The sequence below is a fragment of the Vulpes lagopus genome, chromosome 5 (genome assembly GCF_018345385.1).
Source record: "Vulpes lagopus strain Blue_001 chromosome 5, ASM1834538v1, whole genome shotgun sequence".
Lineage (NCBI taxonomy): Eukaryota > Metazoa > Chordata > Mammalia > Carnivora > Canidae > Vulpes > Vulpes lagopus.
The window spans coordinates 7,223,647-7,244,398 of record NC_054828.1 but is presented as its reverse complement, the minus strand read 5'-3'; the positions used below and the strand labels follow the sequence as shown (position 1 = coordinate 7,244,398).

Below are 20,752 nucleotides of genomic sequence, written 5' to 3'. Positions count from 1 at the left end.
TGGTGTTTGGCCCGTCACCCATGTCTCTCAGATTGAGCCTCAGACACACACACAGGCCCCTCCTGCCTCCCTTGCTGTCTGCAGGGGCTGGCAGAGAGCTTCGGCGGGGATGGGGTCGGCCATCCCAGCTCAGGGCTGGGGAGCGCAGAGGCAGGGGCTGCCTGGACCCGGATGGGGCAGGAGCAGATTTGGCAGCTGCGAGGGGGCGAGAACGCTTCCAGCAGAGACGACCTGGTGAGGGCAAAGGCAAAGAGGGGGAAGAGGGGAAAGCTGAGTCTGGAGACAGGCAAGGGGATGCTGCAAAGGAGGGGAGGCAGGGGTGCTCTGGGCCTCCGCCTCAGGCTCCTGGGCCCTGGGGAGCCCCTACCAGAGCACAGGGAGAGATGCTCTGAGCTGTGCTGCAGAAGCGACCCTGTCTCTGGCTGCTGTGGAGCTGGAGACAGGACTCCACGGTCCAGAGCAGGGGAACCATCTAGAAGCTGTTTAGGAGCAAAGAGTGATGCTGTGGCGCAAGGGGAGCAAGGCTGGCCCCGGGGTTTCTGGCTCGAGGGACTCCGGCAGCCCCCTGGGTGGGCCGGCATCCAGGAGCCCTGGCCCACTGCCTCTCCGTCCTCTGCCCACGGCCCAACAACTCCAGGGCAGGAAGGTGTAGGCGTCAGGGCAGCTGCAAAGGAGAAGTGGGTCTGGGGTGGTGGGTGTGGGTGTGAGTGTGGGTGTGTGGTGAGGGGGTGGGGGGGCCGGGAGCCCAGAGAGGAGGGGGGGCCGAATCGCCACCCCCATCACTGGTGGTGCCAGTATTGCCTGGGAGCCCTTACACGGGGCCAGGCACCTCGTTAACCCTCACGCCGTCGTTGGGCAGAGCAGACTGAGTCTTGTGGGAACCTGGAGTGAGGATGGTGTCCCTGGGAGAGAGTGGCCCGTGGGGCTGGTCTGGGGTCACTTACAGGAGCCACTTCTATGTGGCAGCTGCACCTGCTCCGGCACAAAGCGGGGGAGGCGGCCTTCAGGGGCCCAAGCCAGAGGGGCAGAGTGGTGATCTACCCGCGGCCTCCTAGGGCCCAGGAGGGCACGTGTCAGGGACAGGCCATGGCGAAAGGCGTGTGCGATTAGCGTCGGTGGTGTGTGCAGGTGCCTGACCCCGGAAAAACCTTGTCACTTGCGACTCCTGAATGAGAAGCAGAGGGAGGCCTTGAATCCCGACTTCACAGTTAAGAGAAATTTCCCCAACAGACCAAGGTGATAAATGTTAGGTTAAATCCTCAGCAGATTCCTTATTTGGGGTTACATCTCTGAAGTCAAGATTATTATTTCTTTTTTTAAGATTTTATTTTAATATATATTTTGTTTATTCATGAGAGACACAGAGAGAGAGAGGCAGAGACACAGGCAGAGGGAGAAGCAGGCTCCATGCAGGGAGCCCGATGTGGGACTCGATCCCAGGTCTCTAGGATCAGGCCCTGGGCTGAAGGCGGCGCTAAACCGCTGAGCAACCCGGGCTGCCCAGATTTTATTTATTTATTCATGAGAGACAGAGAGAGAGAGGCAGAGACACGGGCAGAGGGGGAGAAGCAGGTTCCCTGTGGGGACCCTGATGTGAGACTCGATCCCAGGACTCCTGGATCATGAGTCTCATGCTCGCTCACTCAGGCACCCTATGATTTTACTTTTTTAAATAATACCTACACTCTACGTGGGGCTTGAACTCACAACCCCGAGATCAAGTCTCACGCTCCACCGACTGAGCCAGGCCAGAACCTGATAGTTTTAAACACTTTGGTATCATCACCTCAAAGCTACTGAGTAGGAAAGAAGGGACTTTGCTGCTGAAACCCCATCTCACGGAGTGTCACTCGGTGTTCTCATGTTCTCGTTCACTGATGAAGTGTTTTACAAAGATAACTAATTTGGGGTCTTTCGGAGGAAAAGGAGTCTCTGATGATCTTTGTCCCTCAAATTCCCCCCAAAACACCCTCCCAATGGTCCGGACACGGGCGGTGCTATGATGTTGGGTTTCCAGATGGTGAGGCAGGGGCTCTGAGGGGCCAGGGATGACCCAGCGTCGGGGCAGCCAGGACAGGGCCTGTGCCCGGCCGCCTGTGAAGCGTGGCCTGTGCCCTTCATGCCTGGGGCTGGGGTGGGGGCAAGGAGGAAGCTGCCGGTGGGACACGCTGGGTGCTAAGTGGGGGGGCATTCCCGGGGGAGACCGAGGCCCCACTCCCCAGGCCTAGATGTGAAAGTGCTCGGAGCTCCAGGATGTACTCCTTACGTGAACATCATTTTTAATTGTAATTCTGTAATACCTGCACACACTCTCATGAAAAAACCCTCAAACAATACAGAAGTCTATGAGTAAGGAGGGGCATTTCCCTGCTGTCCCCAGAGGGAGCCTGTTCTGGTTTTTTACTTTTTCATCCCATCCTGTTTTGTGCCTTTAAATTGTCAGGCAAGTGCCTGCGGGGAAACAGGTTCTGTGATTCATCAAAGGGGCCACACAGTGGGAGCTGCTCTGGGGACTTCCCTGCCCTCCTCTGCCCTGTGGGCTCTCTCCTTCATATTTGGTTGTATTTTGTCTCAGGAGTGGTCAGGGGCCCCAGGGCAAGGACCCCTTTTTCACGTACTTGGCGCTGGCAAATAGGACACTGCGAGGAAGCCCCTCTCACTGGGGGACAGCGGGAAGAATGTGAGGACAGGACCAGGGGCAGGAGAGGCAGAGGATCCACACGAAGTCCTGGTGAGGCTGGAGCGCCCCCAGCCCCTCTCCCCTTGACCCCCTTCCATGAAGCGGTTATAAAATCCCTGTCCAGCTTTTCACAGGCCCAAGCTCCCTCATCGCCCCCACCACGTGCCCATACACACACGTGCACACACATGTACACACATGCACATGTGCACAGTCCAGCACGCCTCAGGGCAGGGCTCCCCAGCAGGTCTGAACACGGCCCTGGGATGGGGGACACGGGCCGTCTATGTGAGATCAGAATGGAGACCCCAGACCCCAGCCCCTCAGCGTCTCAGCCACAGGGAGCAGTCTGCGCCTCCTGGGGGCTAGGCTGAAGGCTGGGGTGGGGCGCGGAAGAGCAGGGAGCCTCCCCAGGGGCTGCACCTCCCTCAGGCCCCATTCAAGGCACCCCACAGCAGCGGGGACAAGGGCCGGGCTCTGGGTCTCCCTGCAGGCTGCTGACGCTCAGGCGGACCCACGAGCAGACTCCTCCATTCAGTCACCACTCACTCACTGAGACTTGCTGTGCACCAGGCACTGTTCTAGATTCTGGGGAGACGGCAGGGAAGCACAGAGACAAAATCCAAATGGGGAAACCATATAGTAGGTGAGGGGCTGAGAAGTGCTGGGGAGAAAAATTCAGGAGGGAAGGGTGTCAGGGAGGGCCTGAGAGTCAGGGAAGGCCTGGTGAGATCTTGGCACAGAGGGATGGAGGCAAGAGTGACCCCCAGGACCAAGGCCCAGGGAATGGCACAGTCACCCAGGAAACGGCAGTGCTCAGCACGGGTTGACTGCCTGCCTGGCCCTGTGCCCTTCAGGAGCCCACACCCCTCGCCTCAACCTGTGGGGAAATGGCACCGTGATTGCCTCTTCACAGAGAGGAAAGCAGGCTCAGAAGGATCGGGGACGAGCCAGGCGGCCCCTCAGTCCCTGAGCTCTCCCCCCACTGCTACCACTACACACACATCTCTGGAGTAACCTCCCTGGTCAGCAGGCGGGGAGGCAGATCCAGGCCTCTGCGGCCTAACACAGCAGAGGATGACCAGGTGCCAGGAGCCCTGGGCCTGGCCTTGCAGGGCTATTATGTAGCCAAGCAGTAGCCCCTGGGACCCCCGAATGCCCTTGGCATTCCTCCTGATGGAAGAGGGTGGCCCCAAGGGAGGCTACCTCCTGCCCAGGTCAGGGGCGCTGGGACTCCGCGCCCTCTCTCCCTCCCAGAGTTGGGCCCCAGGGACTGTCCACAGGGTCACACTCAGGTGGGACTCCGATTTGGGCAGGTCCTGGCAACCCACTACATCGTCCCTGCCCTCCACCCCTTGAGCCTCCAGGTGTGTATGAGAAGCCTTTCCACCGAGATTCTCTGCCGCTCGACTGTGGCCCAGGGGAGGCCCAGGGAAAGAGGTTAAGCCAGCAGGTGCCTGGTGGAAAGAGGACCTTTCTGCTGGAGTCCCGTCAGGCAGGCCTGGCCCAGCACCAGGTGAGGGAGGTGAGGGCCATGCTAGGGCAGGGCCTTTATCTCAGGAGCTCCCCAGCACTCACCCTGCCCACCACGCCCCTGCGCAGCGGCAGCCAACCCCAGGACGGTCTGTGCGGGGCACACACGGGCGGGCACAACAGGCACGTCAGGCTCTTTGGTTTCTCTGAGCCTTACGAGAACCTCAAGAGACTGTGGGGACGGGAAGACAGGAAGTGACCTGCCCCGGGTCACACTGCAGATTGGCCACAGACCCCAAGTCAGTGAGACTCACAGGCTGGGTCCTTTCCCACTGCACGACTTCCCCTCCGTGACCAGGCTGCCCTGTCGGAGCTGCAGCCCGAGGCCGCCCCAGCCTCTGCTCAGCGAGGGGTGAAGGAGACACAGGTGCCAGGTTGCAGAGCCCCCTCCTCACTGGGGCAGGAAACAGCGTTAGACCGGGGCCAGAACACACAGGCCACAGGCCCGGCCATCTCCTACGAAGTGAGTTCCCTGGGGTCGCCCAAGGAACAAAACAGGCTGTGACCTTGAGCAAGCCCGGCCCCTCCCCACAGGCAGGGCCCACCCCAATACCCAGCCAGCAGGGGCCCAGCAGCTCCCAGATCCAGCAGAAAGGCATCTTCTCCTGGAGCCTCAGGCTGCCCACCCATCCACACAGCTAGCCCACCCCCAAAACTGCCCCCAATGTGACCATCTTGTGACCAAGGCCAGCCTGAGAGTCTGACATCTGTTTAAACTAATGGCTTATGCTCGGACCTGAGACCAGCTGAGGAGAAAGGCATTAAAAACTAGCCCGACCTCCTCCTACAGACAAGGAAACTGAGGCTGGTGGAGGACAGCTGACTTGCCTAAGGTCATGAGGCCAAGTGCAGCGTCTCCCAGCTCCCTCCCTGCCACCACAGCACCAGGCACCAACCAGGCAGCACTGGGCATAAAGATGTCCCCGGTCACCGGCCCCGCAGGTGCAGAGTGGCTGCGCTCCCTGGCGGGGGTGGCGGGCCTGGAGACCTGCTCACTGCCGGGCAGGGGCTGCTCAGCTCTGCGCGGGGCCAAGGCGGCCTCTGGGTTCCTGGGCCCCGGCCAAGCTCCCGGCGGCTGGCACAGGAGCAGCATCACGTTCCCCTGGCACTTGGAAGGCTCTCAGATCCTCAGCTGGAGTGTGATGCCACTTCTCTTGTTAAATGGCACCAGGTGGCACAGAAAACATGGCACAAGGACCAGAGAGACGTGCGCCCCATGCTGGCTGGGGGGAGGCTCAGGGGTATGGGGAGGACCTTCTCCTGTCAACGTGACGTGCCTGGCAGAGGCAGGCAGGCTACGGTCCACACCCCACCTCTCCGCCTGGATCCTGTGCTCCATCAGCTCCCCAGAAACACCCTACTTCTGCTCGCCCCCCACTCTGCCCTGCAAAGCCCCACCCTTTATGGCCCAGGCTACTGAGGGGCTGAAGACAAGGCTGGTTCCCAGGAGGCACCTCTGCCGATCCGATCCTGCCCATCCTCTCAGAGACCAACACGCACTTCTACTTCTCACCTCGGCCTCTTCCTTCGGCCCTGGACACGGCAGCCTCACCACAGAAGCTGGCCTCCCTTCCTCAGCGCCGAGGAGCCCCAGCCTTACAGTTGTGCTCTTCCTGGCTCGGGCAGTGTTCCTATCCTGCTCCTCGCCCGCTCCTCCACCAGGCCTGCCCCTGTGCTAACGGGCACCTTGCAGGCCCGTCCTGAAGTGTGGACCCCAGCATGTGGGAGTGGCTCCTTGAGACTGCCCTTCCTGACAGCTGCTTTCTCAGGCACAAGGCTTGCATGTCTACCCTCGTGACGCCTGCCATGAGTTCCAAGCCGGCCCCCCTTCTCATAGAGCATGGGCTCCGGCCGTGATCCGTGACAGCATGTCAGAGCAGAGATGCTCCGGGGCTGGCCCCACCCAGGGCACCAGGCAGGGCTCCTGAGGCCCAAAGATGCAGGCAGGTCCTGGCCCAAGCCGGGTGTGGGTAGAGGGCACATCATGGTCCAAGGGAGCCCCAACCTGGCTCTCCTCCCATTGTCTCATCCCCCAGACCGCATGTACCCAGTGCTGCCCATAGGGGAGTGGCAGTGGCCTCAACCTGGCTGACCCGATTTCTGGATTCCAACCCTGGCACTTCTGTAAATTCTCATTAGACCCAAAGGGGAAGGGGAGCCATAGTCATGGCACAACCTCTGGCCACCAAGGTGGGAGCCAGCCCTCTAGACAGCCTTTTTCACGATTCCCACAAACTTACCAATTCATAAAGAGTGTAATTTCTGGGTTCACACCAGCTTTTGAACCTAGCTCTGTGATTTCAAACAATAGTTACTGTTCACTGAGTGCTTAGCTGGGACAGTGCAAGGCCCTAATACAACGGATTATGGGCTACAAGTGGACAGAGAAATACAACAGCAGGCTTGTCACCTGTCATTTCATTCAGGTCTCACACCGCAACAAGGTCAACAGAACGATCTCCATTACACGCCTGGGGAAACCAAGGCTCTATGAGGCCACAGCAGGCTCTGTAGGAACGGCAAGGCTAGGATGTGGGGTCAGATTGGGTCAGAGAGTCCAAGCTCCCGCTGCCCGACCCTCCTAACTGTCCAGAGTCGGTGTCCTCATCTGCAAAATCAAGGTGGTGGAGACCAGGGGTTTTCAAACTTTTTTTGAGCCACGGACACTTTGTTCAAATGAAGCCTGAAGTGGAGATGCAGCCCGGCAGATGGATGAAGACACAGGGTTCTGCTGCGGTGAGCATGGGGTGGGGGGGAGGCTGCAGCCCACCTGCTGGGCTCCCTGCTGCAGCGCAGAGGAGTCTGGGCTGTGCAGGGAATGACTGCTGACCCTGAGCCTGTCAGGCCCTGACCCAGTCTTTGACAACAGTGGAAGTTGACTGCACAGGGCACCAGGCCGCGGGGAGGGCCAGCTTGGGGGCCAGCGGCTCTCACAGGTCCTCCGGGGCGGGGTTCTCAGAGCTCCTCAACAGGGACAGCAGGTTCAGGGCTGAGACGCCGGGCACGTGGCCAGCGCAGATCTGCAGCATGCGTACCAGGCGCTGCGCCACGGTGGCTCGAAAGCCTTCCCTCTGCAGGGGGAGATTAGAGGACAGTAGTGAGGCTGATCCAGGGCAACGTGCCCCACTCCCCTTACTCAGAGTAGCCGCACAGGCTGCCAGAGGCGAGCGGAAGCTGAGCTGTGGGGCCAGCTTTGGGCACCACTGCCCGTCACAGCCATGCCCCTGTCCAGAGCATGCCTCACCGAGCAGCTTCCAACTGCTCCAGCTTCCAGAACCTCCAGACACCCTCCAGGACGCCTCAGACGATGACCCCTCCTCCAGAGGAAACAAAGCTTAGCAAGCAGGGCTGGCGAAGGAGGGTCTAGTGGCCGCTGAGCTGGGATGTGAAGCAGAGCTAGTTCCAACCACCGCCCAGGAGGCAGAGGCCCTGAAGGCTCCTTACCTGGGAGCTGAGAAAGACAGTCCCAGGCATGGAAAAGAGGGCAGAGGCCCTCATGGGGATGGGGGGTGCGCCAACATAGAGTTCTCTCATCAGGGCTTTGGAAGGCAGGGGCCCAGAGGCGCCGGTGGGGTCGGGTCGGGTAGGGTGAGCAACTCTGTCCCCGGGCCTGGTGCCAGCAAGCGCAGCAAAGGAGGCGCCATGTCAGTGCCTGGTGAAGGACAAACCATGCTCAGCCGCCCTCCCTTGTCAGCGGCCGCGGCGGAAGCATCTCGTCCTCCCCCTGCGCCCCCTTTCCCTGGGGAAGTGGGCATCAGCATCCAACCAGTCGCCCTAACTAGAGACCAGGCACCCTCAGTCCCCCGGCTCTTGCTCCCTGCCATTGTCACTTGTGACTTCTCGGTCCAAATCCAGAGGCAGCTGTCATTTCCACTGAGTCTCTTTTCCCTGGAATGCTTTCTACCCGCCCCCAGGACGCCACACTCACCTGGTCCCTCCTCCTGCCTCATAGGCTGCTCCTTCCTGTCACACATCCAAGTGCTGCCCCGGCCTTGGCCTTGCCTGTGCAAGGCTTCTCCCCCCCACACACCCTGGTGACCTCATCCAGTTCCGGGATCTAAAACCATCTCACTGCCCACGATACCCAAATTATATCTCCAGACCCTTCCTCTGAACATCAGACACACATGTGTGGTTGCCTACTCGATTTCTGGGTAGACATCTGACAGACACCCTGATCTTATTAGCATGTCCCCAGGGGAGTCCCTGAGGGTTCTCCCAACCTGTCCCTGCCATAGTTGCCCCATCTCAGCCAAAGACACCTCTATCCTACATTCTAACAGTTGCTCAACTGAAAACTCCAGGGCCATCCTGAGTCTCTTTTATCCCATGTCTCACCCCCAGGTCACGGGCACATCTGTTAGTTCCACCCTGGAAATACCCAGTATTGCAGACTGTCCTGTCTTCCTCTTCCCCAGATACCACTGAGCCCAGGCCACTCCTAACTCTTCCAGAAACAGCCTCCGGGACATTTCCTCATTTCTGCCCTTGCTTCTCTTCCACACATTCTTCTCCCAACAGCTGGAGGGATCCACGTAGACCCGCATCACATAAACAGAAAAATAAAAATAAGGCCCATGTTAGGCCACATCCCTCCCTGCCCCCGCACCCTCCCTGCAGCTCCATCCAGGTTTACTCAGTGAAAGCCACCACCCTTACTAAGACCAACCAGAGGGATCCCTGGGTGGCACAGCGGTTTAGCGCCTGCCTTTGGCCCAGGGCGCGATCCTGGAGACCCGGGATCGAATCCCACGTCGGGCGCCCGGTGCATGGAGCCTGCTTCTCCCTCTGCCTCTCTCTCCCTCTCTCTCTCTCTCTGTAACTATCATAAATAAATAAAAATTAAAAAAAAAAAAAAAAGACCAACCAGGCCCTCCTGCTCGGCGAAGTCACTCTGATGCACCAACTACTACTGTGCCCTCTCTTTGCTGTGCTCCTGCCCTAAGCCTCCCTGGGGGGGGGGGGAAACCCTGGACACACCAGGCAAGTCCCACACTCCAGGCCTTTGCACTTGCTGTCTCTCTGGCCTCTGTGCTCCTCCACCAAGAGTCTCCACGGCCTGCCTACCTTCCTACCTTCTTCAAGCCCATAAAGACCTTTTTAACAGTAATTCCTGTCAATCCCACTAAACCTGACTGCTTTTACCACCTGATGCACCACATCCCCATTTTCTAACACTTTACGGCCTCCACCCCAAGCCTCGTCTCCGGCCAGGCCTCCTCCACATGCCACACTCCAGAGATGTGGCCCCCCAAACCCAAGTCTGACCACATCAGACTGCTCCCATCACCTGCAGGAAGGACCTCATCCTACTGCCAGGCTCCTACTCCGACTGCTGCTGCACACCATGCCTGGTGGTCTAGCTTACCCGATTCTGCCAGGGCAGGCGTGATGCCTGGCTCATCTGTGTGTGTCAGGGAACAGCACAGGCCCCATCAGCGGTGCTCGGAAATACATTCACTGGGCAAATCCCCCAACTTCTCAAATGTGTTTCTTCATGTGTTAAACCAGGCAAGGCCTTGAAATATGGTGAGGCTCAAATTTAAATATGCAGAGTGTGCCCTGCAAAGGCTTGCACAGACACGAGGAGTGATGACTGTCCAAACACGCAGTGCTTGGTCTGAGCGAGTGCCAGGTTTAGTTGTGGGCAGGCCAGCTGCTACTGGAAACAGATCGCAGCTGCGGGCCTTTTCCTGGAGGGCTCGGGCTCCCGGAGCCCCCAGGAGCTGGTGTGGCCTGCCACCTCCTGGCCACAAGGAGAACTGCACCTACTGCACAAGGAGAAGCACCAGGTAGGGGGCACCACAGCCGGGGCTGCCTAAGGTTCCCGAGCTGTGGAGCAGATTATGATTCCCCTTTAGCCATAAGGAGATGAGGGCTGCATGTGGGTGAAGTGACTTGTTCAAAGCCACTGAGATCAGGCTAAGAAGGGAAGGAGACAGCAGCCTGCAAACCTGCCGGCTCTACCACTAACATACTAACTAGATGACTGAGCAAGTTGCCTCTCTTCTCTGGGTCTTGGGATCTGGGCTATGCTGTGAGGAAAGCCTAGAAGGGCAGGCACTTTGGGTGTATCCCAGGCCTCAGCGTCCTATCCGTGCCATCAGAGTGCTGACTAAAATAGTCCTCAAATATGAAAAATGAATTAGTGACAGAGTGGTATGTGCATCTTTATTGATGCACTGAATAAGGGGATCTGTCCATCTGCATATGAGATGGAAACATCTGTCATTTCTGTTGGTGACAGCCCCAGCCCCTGCTATACTACTGATATCTCTTGCCTATATTCATAATGCTAAATTTCACATAGAGTTTAGTGGGAGAGAAAGAAGTATTTTTTTCTCATACAAGTTCACAGATCCCCTGAATTCTACCCACAGGTTCCCTGAATTCTACCCTCAGAGGGGTCCACAAACCTGTGAATAAGAACCCCAGGTCTGGGTGGTGGTAAGGGACAGGATGCTGACTCAGTTCTCTCTACATTACATCACTTTGCCTTGGGAACAGGTGCAAGACCCAGGACAGAGCAGAAATGAACCTCAAAACCAATAAACAGACCCCAAAATTAACCGAGCAGGTTGGGTACACAGGTGGAGCAGCCCAGGCCCCGGGAGCCCTCTGTAGTCCTCATAGAGAGAGCAGCTGCTGAGCACTTTTAGCAAAAAGTCTGGATTCATACTGCAGAAAGAGAAGCTAAAGAGCAAAATTTATCAGCAAAATAGAAATCTGCTCTGCTATGCTCATAATTAGGATCACCTATGAGAAACCTATGACAAACACCAACGGAAGTGAGTTGCGGTATGGGCCTCTGGGTGGCTCAGTGGTTGAGCATCTGCCCTTGGCTCAGGGCATGATCCCAGGGTTCCGGGATCGAGTCCTACATCAGGGTCCCTCAGGGAGCCTGCTTCTCCCTCTGCCTGTGTCTCCCATGAATAAATACATAAAATCTTAAAAAAAAAAAAAAAAGTGGGTTGGGGTAGAACCGACACCATAGATATCCCTCCAACCCTTTACCCACCCACCCACTCCCCCACCATTCTGGCTGCCTGCTGGATGCCCTGCCCCAGGCTGGGACTGGACCAGTTCTGCAGTCCACGGGCATAAGGGGGACAGTGGACATTCTGACTGTGGGAGGACATGAGGCAGCACTGGTTAATATAACAGACAAGATGCCTGGCGTCATAGCACTTACAGCCAGCAGGAGAGTGAGAGATTAATGAGGATCCACATATATATACACAAGACTGAGTTATGAGCGAAAACAAAGCAAACGAAAAAGCAAGGTAACAAGCCATAGCACCTGGCATCTGAGAGGCACTCAGGCTGAAAGCATATCATCGCCCTACTTTACTTGTGTGTACCCCAACTCTTTGGGTGACTGATCCACCCAAGATACAGCCAATGAGCAGAGAAGCCAGGATTCAAATCAGGATCTTGTGGTCTTCACGTCAGGACCCCCTCGCTTGGGCACACCCTACCGCTTCTCGCTTCTCGACACACCCTACCGTGTGCTGACCACCCTTTCCCTGCACCCATGCAATCAGCGTCCTCACCTCTAGGTCACAGAAGAATACAGGGCTTCTGTAGGTGTTGGCCAGCTTCGTGACAGTGTTCCGATGGATGCTACAGTGGCTCTCCTGCCCAGCTGCAAAGAAGCCGTGAGTGCTGCAGGCTGAAATGTCTACCCTCGTGGCTGCGAGCCAGGAAGCACTGGGCAAACTCACTCGCTACCCTTCTTTGGGCCTCAGGTGCTTACTGGTCAGTGGGGTGACCATCCTGTTTGAATTTCTTTTCATCAAATTAGAAAATAAAGCTGGAAGGCCTTGGAGAGAGTGCTCTGTAAACACATGAGTTTCCTCATCTATAAGATGAGGATGGGAACAGCCCCCAACCCACTGAGGTACTATAGAGATTCAATGAATTAATATGTAGGAATGACCTGGCATTCCTTTACTCATCAAAGTTTATTTTTATTTATTATTATTATCTTTTAAAAGATTTTATTTATTTATTCATCAGGGACAGAGAGAGAGAGAGAGAGAGGCAGAGACACAGGCAGAAGGAGAAGCAGGCTCCTTGCAGGGAGCCCGAAGTGGGACTCAATCCCAGGTCTCCAGGATCATGCCCTGGGCCAAAGGCAGGCGCTAAACTGCTGAGCCACCCAGGAATCCCACTTATCAATGCTTATTGAGAAGAATCTATGCCAGGCCCTCCTTGTCAGTTTAGCTGGGTGGAGGTGGACAGCTCAGATACCCCACTGGTATAGGAGGAAAGGTGGCAGGTCTATGGGATGGACACCCCGGGACCCAGAGTGCAGGGCCAGTTAGGGAGGTGTCCCCCAGGAGATGGGATTTAGGGGTTAGCTAGACAAATAGGAAAAGAGCATTCAAGAGAAGCTGTGTGATATATAATCATTAAGGGTGTGGGCTCTGGGACAGGACTCTCTAGGTACAAACATTGGCTCTACCACTTTTTAGCGATGGGCCTTGTAAGGTTACTTAACCAGGTGAAGAGTTTCCTCAGCTATAGAACAACAATATGTGCCTCAAAGGGTTGTGTGTAATTTATTAAGTGATTAAGTGATTAAGTGATACAGAAACGAAGCACTTTTAGAACAACATCTGGTAACAGTGAGTGCTCCGGAAAGGTTAGCTGCTGCTATTTCTGCTGTTAATATTACAAAGTCTCTGGAACAGCAGGACTTGTTCAGAGAACAATAAGCTGACCAAAGAACAGGAGGGTGACAGGAGACGAGACCAGACAGGAAGGTGGAAGGCCAAACCTGGGCCTTTATGGGAGATGGGGATTTTACTCTGAAAGCCACAGGGAGCCACCAGGTGACTCTCAGCAATTATCTCAGCAGAATGCTCTGCTCAGATTTGCTTTCAGAGAGACCGCCAACAGGTCATTTTCTGAAGCTCATGTTCTTTTAGGCCTCCGGGGCGGCCTCGTTGAGGAGTCTACCATGGTGCCAGCCACATGGCGGGGGCGCAGGCAGGACGCACTTACCACCCATGGCGAGGAAGCCCACCTTCCCCAGGAAGAAGGTGGCGTCCACGTGGCGCAGGGACTCCTCTACGTTCTGGAGGCTGGCGTGAGAAGACAAATCAGAGGACAGACCTTACCCCAGAGAAGGCAGAAGGCTGTGCTCCTCATCTCTCAGAGACCGGAGAAGGTGCATGAGGGTAAGAGGAAACACCCCTAGAGTAATATTTTGTCTTTTGTTTTGTTTAAGTACTTTTAAAATTACAAAGTGACTCAAGCCTGTATAACAATCCAATATGGATGTATTCAGTAGACAGATTAAGTCTCCCTCTCCAGCACCACCCTTCTGTCTCAACATCCCAGAGGTTACTGCTGCTCACAGTTTGGGATATAATTCCATTTGCAGGGACGCCTGGGTGGCTCAGTGGCTGAGGGTCTGCCTTCAACTCAGGTGGTGACCCCAGGTTCCTGGGATCGAGTCCCACATCAGGTTCCCTGCAGGGACCCAGCTTCTCCCTCTGGCTAGGTCTCTACCTCATTGTGTGTCTCTCATGAATAAATAAATTTTTAAAAAAATTCCATTTGCATATGAATTTCTCATATGCAAATAGAGGCAGTGATATGTATAAGCACGTAGTTGGATTTAACCTGTTAAATTCTTTGGAATGGGGACGCCCAGCAGTTAAATGTCTGCCTTCGGCTTAGGGTGTGATCCTGGAATCCTGGGATCAAGTCCCACATCAAGCTCCTGGCATGGAGTCTGCTTCTCCCTCTGCCTCTCTCTCTGTGTCTCTCATGAATAAATAAATAAAATCTTTAAAAGAAAAATTATTTGAAATCACCACCCAGTATCACAATCTATTTTCTAGGTGATGGACACTTGTGTGGTCTCCAATTTTCACCATTACAAAAAATGCTGCATGGGGGCACCTGGGTGACTCAGTGGTTGAGTGTCTGCCTTTGGCTCAGGGAGTGATTCTGGGATCTGGGATCGAGTCCCTCATCTGGTTTCCTGCTTGGAGCCTGCTTCTCCCTCTGCCTATGTCTCTGCCTCTCTCTGTGTGTCTCTCATGAATGAGTAAATAAAATCTTTAAAAAAAAAAAAAAAAGAATGCCACATGAGCATTCTTTTACACATATTCTCACACATGCAGACAAATGTTTTTGTAGGAACGATGCTAGATGTAGAACAGAGCTGGGCCACATTATGTGTCTTTAAAATGTACCTAGATAGGGATACCTGGGTGGCTCAGACGGTTAAGTGTCTGACTCTCCACCTCAGCTCAGCTCATGATCTCAGGGTCCTGAGATAGAGCCCCATGTTGTGTTCCGCATTGAGCTAGGAGCCTGCTTGAGATTTACACTCTCCTTCTCCCTCTGCCCACCCTGCCCCCCCGCCTGTTGACCCCACTTGTGCAAATATACCCACGCTCTCTCTTTAAAAAAAAAATTACCTAGGTATTGCCAAATTGCTTTCCAATAAGGTGACAATATTTATAGTTATATCACATGTATGAAAACACTCTTTTCCTCTAGGACCTTTGGGCCTTTGACCTTCTGCGCCAAGGGTTTCATTCATTGGTGTCCAAGGAGTGATGAAGAAATGTTGTGTCCTGGCCAAAAAGCCATCTTGGTCAGGTGAACCAAGCCAAGGTTTCAGCCTGAATGAGCAAGGTCTGAGGCAAACAGTAAGAATGGCTCTCTGCGCCTAAGTGTGACTATAGAGCAGAATCTCCACAAAGTGTCCCTTTTGGTGAACAGGGTGGTCATACCCAAAGAACAACAGATCTGCTGAGTTAGGACCAGTGGCAATCATGGCAGATCTCAGCCCTTTCTCTGTCACACCATAAGCTCAAGTCACTGCTCACCTGTTCCAGCTGGCCAGGCAGTATGTCTGGACTTGATCCTGCTACTGGGTGTGTCTAGTAGCTCTATGTCCCTAGTTCCAGGTGTTTCCACCACAGCCTTCCCTTAACCCCCACCACTTGACTTGGTTTCTATGCTGGATGCTGCACCAAACCCCTCAGTCAGCCATCCCCCAACAGGGAGAGAACAGATCTTCTTCTGTACTCCCCAGGGTGGCTGCTGTCCTGTCTCCAGGGTTGCCAGTGCTAAGGGAAGCCAGGCTGGGCCCCAAGCATCATCACCAATCATGTTCCCCTAGCTATAGCCCCACACCACTCTGGGCTCCTGACCCTGGACTGGCCTTAACAGTCCTGCACACGTTATGCCCTTCTTTCAGTTCACATTAACCTTTCTTCACGTAGAACTTTCTGCTTACTCCCATCTTTACCTGGCTACCTCACCTCCAGTAGAAAGCCTACCCTGCCCTAAGTCCTGAGAGTCAGAGGTCTTACTGGGGCTCTCATAGCCCAACACACTCTTCTTCTTTTTTTTAAAGATTTATTTATTTATTCATGAGAGACACAGAGACAGAGAGGCAGAGACACAGGCAGAGGAAGAAGTAGGCTCCCTGTGGGGAGCCGGATGTGGGACTCAATCCCGGACCCTGGGATCATGCCCTGAGCAAAAGGCAGACACTCAACCACTGAGCCACCCAGGCATTCCCCCAATGCATTCTTCTTTTACGGTAACCTATGCCAGATACTGTAATCACCTCTTCGGAAGTCTAGCTTCCTCTCCCAAGTGGGCTAGGAACACCTTGGGGACAGGAGTCTGCTTCTTCCATGTCTGTGCCTGCCCTCAGGGATACAGAGAAGGCTGCAGAAAGCACTAGCTAAATGGCCAATGACACTGTTGGGGTTTATCAGTGTCTTTTTTACCTTAAAATTAAAATTTAGGGGATCCCTGGGTGGTGCAGCGGTTTGGCGCCTGCCTTTGGCCCGGGGCGTGATCCTGGAGACCCGGGATCGAATCCCACGTCGGGCTCCCGGTGCATGGAGCCTGCTTCTCCCTCTGCCTGTGTCTCTGCCTCTCTCTCTCTCTCTGTGTGACTATCATAAATAAATAAAAAAAATATTAAAAAAATAAAATTAAAATTTATTTATTCATTTGAGAGAGAGAATGTGCCCAAGTACATGGGGCAGGGCAGGGGAGGTGCAGAGGGAGAGGGAGAGAGAGAGAATCTCAAGCAGACTCCCTGATAAATATGGAGTGCACACGGGGCTCAATTCCAGGACCCTGAGATCATGATCTGAGCCAAAATCAAGAGTCAGATGCTCAACTGATTGAGCCATCCAGGTGCCCGTTTAGCAGTGTCTTTAAAATATCATTCACTTGCCACTGGCTCCCCATCCTCACCTTCTGGGCTAAACCCAGGCAGCCTCTCCCTGTGTCCCCTCTTTCCCATCACAAGTGAGGTCATCATCCCAGCACACCCCTATGCCAAGTCTACCTGAGCCCCGTCAGCCCCTATTCTCTGGCTCTCACCTGTATTTGCTGTGAAGGTTGACCACAAACATGATCAGGTCAATTCGAGGCCGATTCACATCGGAGGGCAGAGGGAGGGATCTTGCCAGGTGGCTGAAAAATGAGAAACTGCAGGATAAAGATATATATACCCACATCACAGGGACTATTCACATGCTGCCCTCCATGGGGTAAGAGGCTCTCAAGGGCTCCTCACCTATTCCCCAGATGCCCTTGTGGGCTAGACTCCTCAGGTGAGCACAGGGGCAGAGCAGAACTGGTCCTATCTAGACTTAATCCTTCTGCCAGAAAGGAGCTCCATTTGGTAACCACCTCGGAAAGAGGGAGTTTAGGATATAAGATGGCAATGGGGCTAGCCAGCCACACTGCATGCTGGGAGGGAGATCAGACTCAGAAGTGGGGTGTTAGGGATCCCTGGGTGGCGCAGCGGTTTGGCGCCTGCCTTTGGCCCAGGGCGCGATCCTGGAGACCCGGGATCGAATCCCACATCGGGCTCCCGGTGCATGGAGCCTGCTTCTCCCTCTGTCTGGGTCTCTGCCTCTCTCGCTCTGTGACTATCATAAATAAATTAAAAAAAAAAAAAAAAAGAAGTGGGGTGTTAGACTATGAAGATTAGGGGTTAAAGGCTGAACCCCTGGGGCACCTGGGTGGCTCAGTCAGTAAGCATCTCCCTTCAGCTCAGGTCATGATCTCAGGGTCCTGGGACAGAGCCCTGCATGGGGTTCCCTGCTCAGTGGGGAGCCTGCTTCTCCCTCTCCCCCTTCCCTCTGCTTGTGCTCTCTATCAAATAAATAAATAAAATCTTTTTTTTTAAAGATTTATTTATTTGTTCATGATGAGAGAGAGAGAGAGAGAGAGAGAGAGAGAAAGAGAGAGGCAGAGACACAGGCAGAGGGAGAAGTAGGTTCCATGCAGGGAGCCTGATGTGGGACTTGATCCCGGGACTCCAGGATCGCGCCCTGGGGCAAAGGCAGGCGCTAAACTGCTGAGCCACCCAGGGATCCCCCAAAAAAGATTTTTTAAAGTTTATTATTTTTTTAAGATTTTATTTATTTATTCATGACAGAGAGAGAGAGAGAGAGAGGCAGAGACACAGGCAGAGGGAGAAGCAGGCTCTATGCAGGGAGCCTGACATGGGACTCGATCCAGGGTCTCCAGGATCAGGCCCTGGGTTGAAGGTGGCGCTAAACCGCTGAGCCACCAGGGCTGCCCGAAGAAGGTTTTTTTAAAGTAGAAAATCATGCATAATATTTGACAGTGCACACTTAATTTTAAAGAGCACTTTAAAAAAAAAAAGATTTTATTTATTTATTCATGAGAGACACAGAGAGAGAGGGGCAGAGACACAGGCAGAGGGAGAAGCAGGCTCCATGCAGGAAGCCTGCCCAATGTGGGACTCGATCCCAGGACCCCAGGATCACACCCCGAGCCCAAGCAGACGGGCTCAACCGCTAAGCCACCCAGGTGTTCCCAAATAAATAAAATCTTAAAAAAAAAAAAAGCCTGAACCCCTTTGGAGGGTGATGGAAGTGGGCTCAAATCTCGGGTATGCCAATTATGAGCTATGTGACCTCAGGTATGTCACCCTCATCATCACTGTGGTCTAAACTTGTCCCCTCATAGGATTCTTTAAATGCTATAATGGGGTTTATTCTCCTAGTAATGGGTGTTTCTGATTCCCACGAAGGTACACCCTCTAGATTGGGATCCTTCCCCTTCAACATGAGCCCCTAGAGCTTATCTATCAGGGAGAATGACACCCACATATATCCAGTCACTTGATTCCCACCAGCAGCTGTTTCTTCTCTCCATCAGTTAGAAAAAGAAAAACAAAATTACTACTTTAGTCAACTTTTCTCCAAATCTGGGGGCAGCGCGGGGCGGGGGGCAGGATCTGAACACTACTCTGTGCCAAGTACTGTTCAAAGCACTGGGCATTCAGTAGTGAACAAAAGTCAAAGTCCCTGACCTGGGGGTGGGGGGCTGACCTCGGGGTTCATGGAGGTGGCCGACTGAAAACAAGCAAACTAACACGTGAACAAGGACATTTCCTGCGGTGACAAGCGCTGGAGGAAAACTGAAGTATGTGACCGAGGGAGGGAGGATCCTTCAGCTGGGGGCAGATCACGCCTGGGCGGGGGGCCGGCCCCACCTGCCCCCGCCTCCCTGGCAGCGGGGCACAGTCAGGCCGTGGCGGAGCCATCGGACACCCCCGCCCTCAGCTACGTACATCTTCAGCTCCGAGGCGCAGTCCTCCTTGAGCATCGCGTCGGCCAGCTGCTGCAGAAGTGCATCTTCCGTGCCCACCAGCTGCCCAGGGAGAGAAGGCGGCCTACTGACGCCTGGGGCTCGGGCCATCGACCCGGCACCGCGACTCCCGGGTTCCCGCTCCCGCGCGCACGGCGCGGTTTACCGAGCCAGGGCCCCGCCAGGCGCTCAGGTCCTGTCCGCACAGCAGTTCTCACCCGGGCCCTCCCTCCCGCGGCCAGACCACCGCCTCCGACGACCGCCCCCGCCCCCGCCCCCGCAGCCGCCCAGCCTGGAACGCAGGCTCCGGGACTCGGCCAGTCTCCCCGCCCGGCCACTCCACCAATCAGAAACCGGAAAAGAGCCCGCCGCGCGCCTATTGGTGGATACGTCCTCCAGCCTCAGAAGGCGGCTGTTCCGATTGGTTCAGAGTGTGGCTCTCCCGCCCACCACGCCCCGGGCCGAAAAGCGCGCGCCAGAACCTCAGAGAGCCCAGAGGAGCGAGCAGCGGAGGCGCCGCCGACAGAGAAAGGCAGGCGGGGGAAGCGGAACGGCTGACGCCTACCAGGATGGTGGCCGTGTTCAGGCCAGGCTGCTTGTCCAGCGGCCGCAACACCGACATCCCAGGCCCGGGAAGAAGCGCGGCTGTGGGGCGCGCGCGGATCCTTCAAACCACTCGGCGGCACGCCCAGAAGTGTGCGGCCGATAGGCACGTGACTCCCGCTTGGGCGGGGCTTTGGGGAACGGGGTGGGGTCCTCTTAAAGGAACCCTGACCTCCCTTTTTAAGCCTGTGGGACAGGCCCTTTATTTCACGCCTCAGAGAAAGAAGGTAATTCAATGATTGATTCGTTCATTTTCGTTCATTCATGCATATTCATCATACTCTTGATTCCTTCCAAACTCGCCCCTCCCTTGTCATCCCCAGCTCAGTTGACTCCATCCTTGCAACTGCTCAGAACAAAACATTGAGGTCATTCTTGGCCCCTCTTCTTCACACCCTCATCCAATCCATAAGCAAGCCTGTGGGTTCTAGTGTTAAAATGCATCCAGAAGCTGACTACTTCTTGCCACCACCAGGACAAGCCACTGTCATCTCTCACGCGGACTTGTCACTGGCTCCCTGCTTCCAGCATGGTCCCCAGGGTGGCTGTTCCCCACACAGCAATCAGAGTTATCCTTTTTAAAAAAAGAATCTGATCAAAATCCACCCAAAGTTCCCATTTCATTCAGAGTACATTGCAAATGCTTCCGTGGACTTTGAGGCTCCGTGTGTTGTGATCCCTGACAGTCTCCCTGACCTCATCTTCTGCTCTTCTCTCTCTTACACTCTCCTTGTCACAAGGGCCACTAGGGTGTTCTTCAAATATTCCAAGTATCCTTCTACCTCCTGCCTTGTCCTTGTTGGTACCCTGTGGCTGAAAAGAAAGCTCTTCTCCCAAATACTCACTTGGCTTGTTTTCTCATTTTGTCCATGTTTCTGCTCCAGTGCCACTTTATCAGAGGAGCCTTTCTTTTTCATTAAAATTTTTTCTTAACGTTTAAATATTTAATTAATTTATTTAAATTTTTAAAATTTTTTATCAATTTCAATTTTTTTTAATTAAAAATTTTGGAGAGGCCTTTAACAACCTACCTAAACAACCCTACCTAAAATAGCAAGTCTTGGGGAGCCTGGTTGGCTCAGTTGGTAAAGCGTGCCACTCTTGGGACGCCTTTGGCCCAGGGCCTGATCCTGGAGACCCGGAATCGAGTCCTTTGTCGGGCTCCCTGCATGGAGCCTGCTTCTCCCTCTGCCTGTGTCTCTGCCTCTCTCTCTTTCTCTCTCTCTGTGTGTCTCTCATGAATAAATAAATAAAATCTTTAAAAAGAGAAAAAAAAAAAGTGTGCCACTCTTGATTTTGGGGTTGTGAGTTCAA

At 54.6% G+C, this 20,752-nt stretch overlaps 1 protein-coding gene across 10 annotated transcripts; it reads right to left on the bottom strand.

Moving 5' to 3' along the window:
* Positions 1–4: 4 nt before the first annotated feature.
* Positions 5–19,519, bottom strand: CENPM (centromere protein M). Of its 10 annotated transcripts, none has more exons than XM_041757396.1 (7): positions 19,401–19,519; positions 18,819–18,898; positions 16,589–16,696; positions 13,223–13,302; positions 11,767–11,858; positions 7,658–7,865; positions 6,655–7,284 (listed from the first exon to the last, which is right to left on the bottom strand). In XM_041757396.1, the coding sequence occupies exons 1-7, from the start codon at positions 19,455–19,457 to the stop codon at positions 7,169–7,171; spliced, it is 741 nt and encodes a 246-aa protein (XP_041613330.1). In that variant the 5' UTR covers positions 19,458–19,519; the 3' UTR covers positions 6,655–7,168. The 10 variants fall into 10 exon arrangements, with proteins under 10 accessions (XP_041613338.1, XP_041613330.1, XP_041613331.1 ...); XM_041757397.1 differs by having other exon boundaries at positions 16,589–16,681; XM_041757398.1 differs by lacking the exon at positions 19,401–19,519 and adding an exon at positions 19,002–19,147.
* Between the last annotated feature and the right edge of the window lie 1,233 nt (positions 19,520–20,752).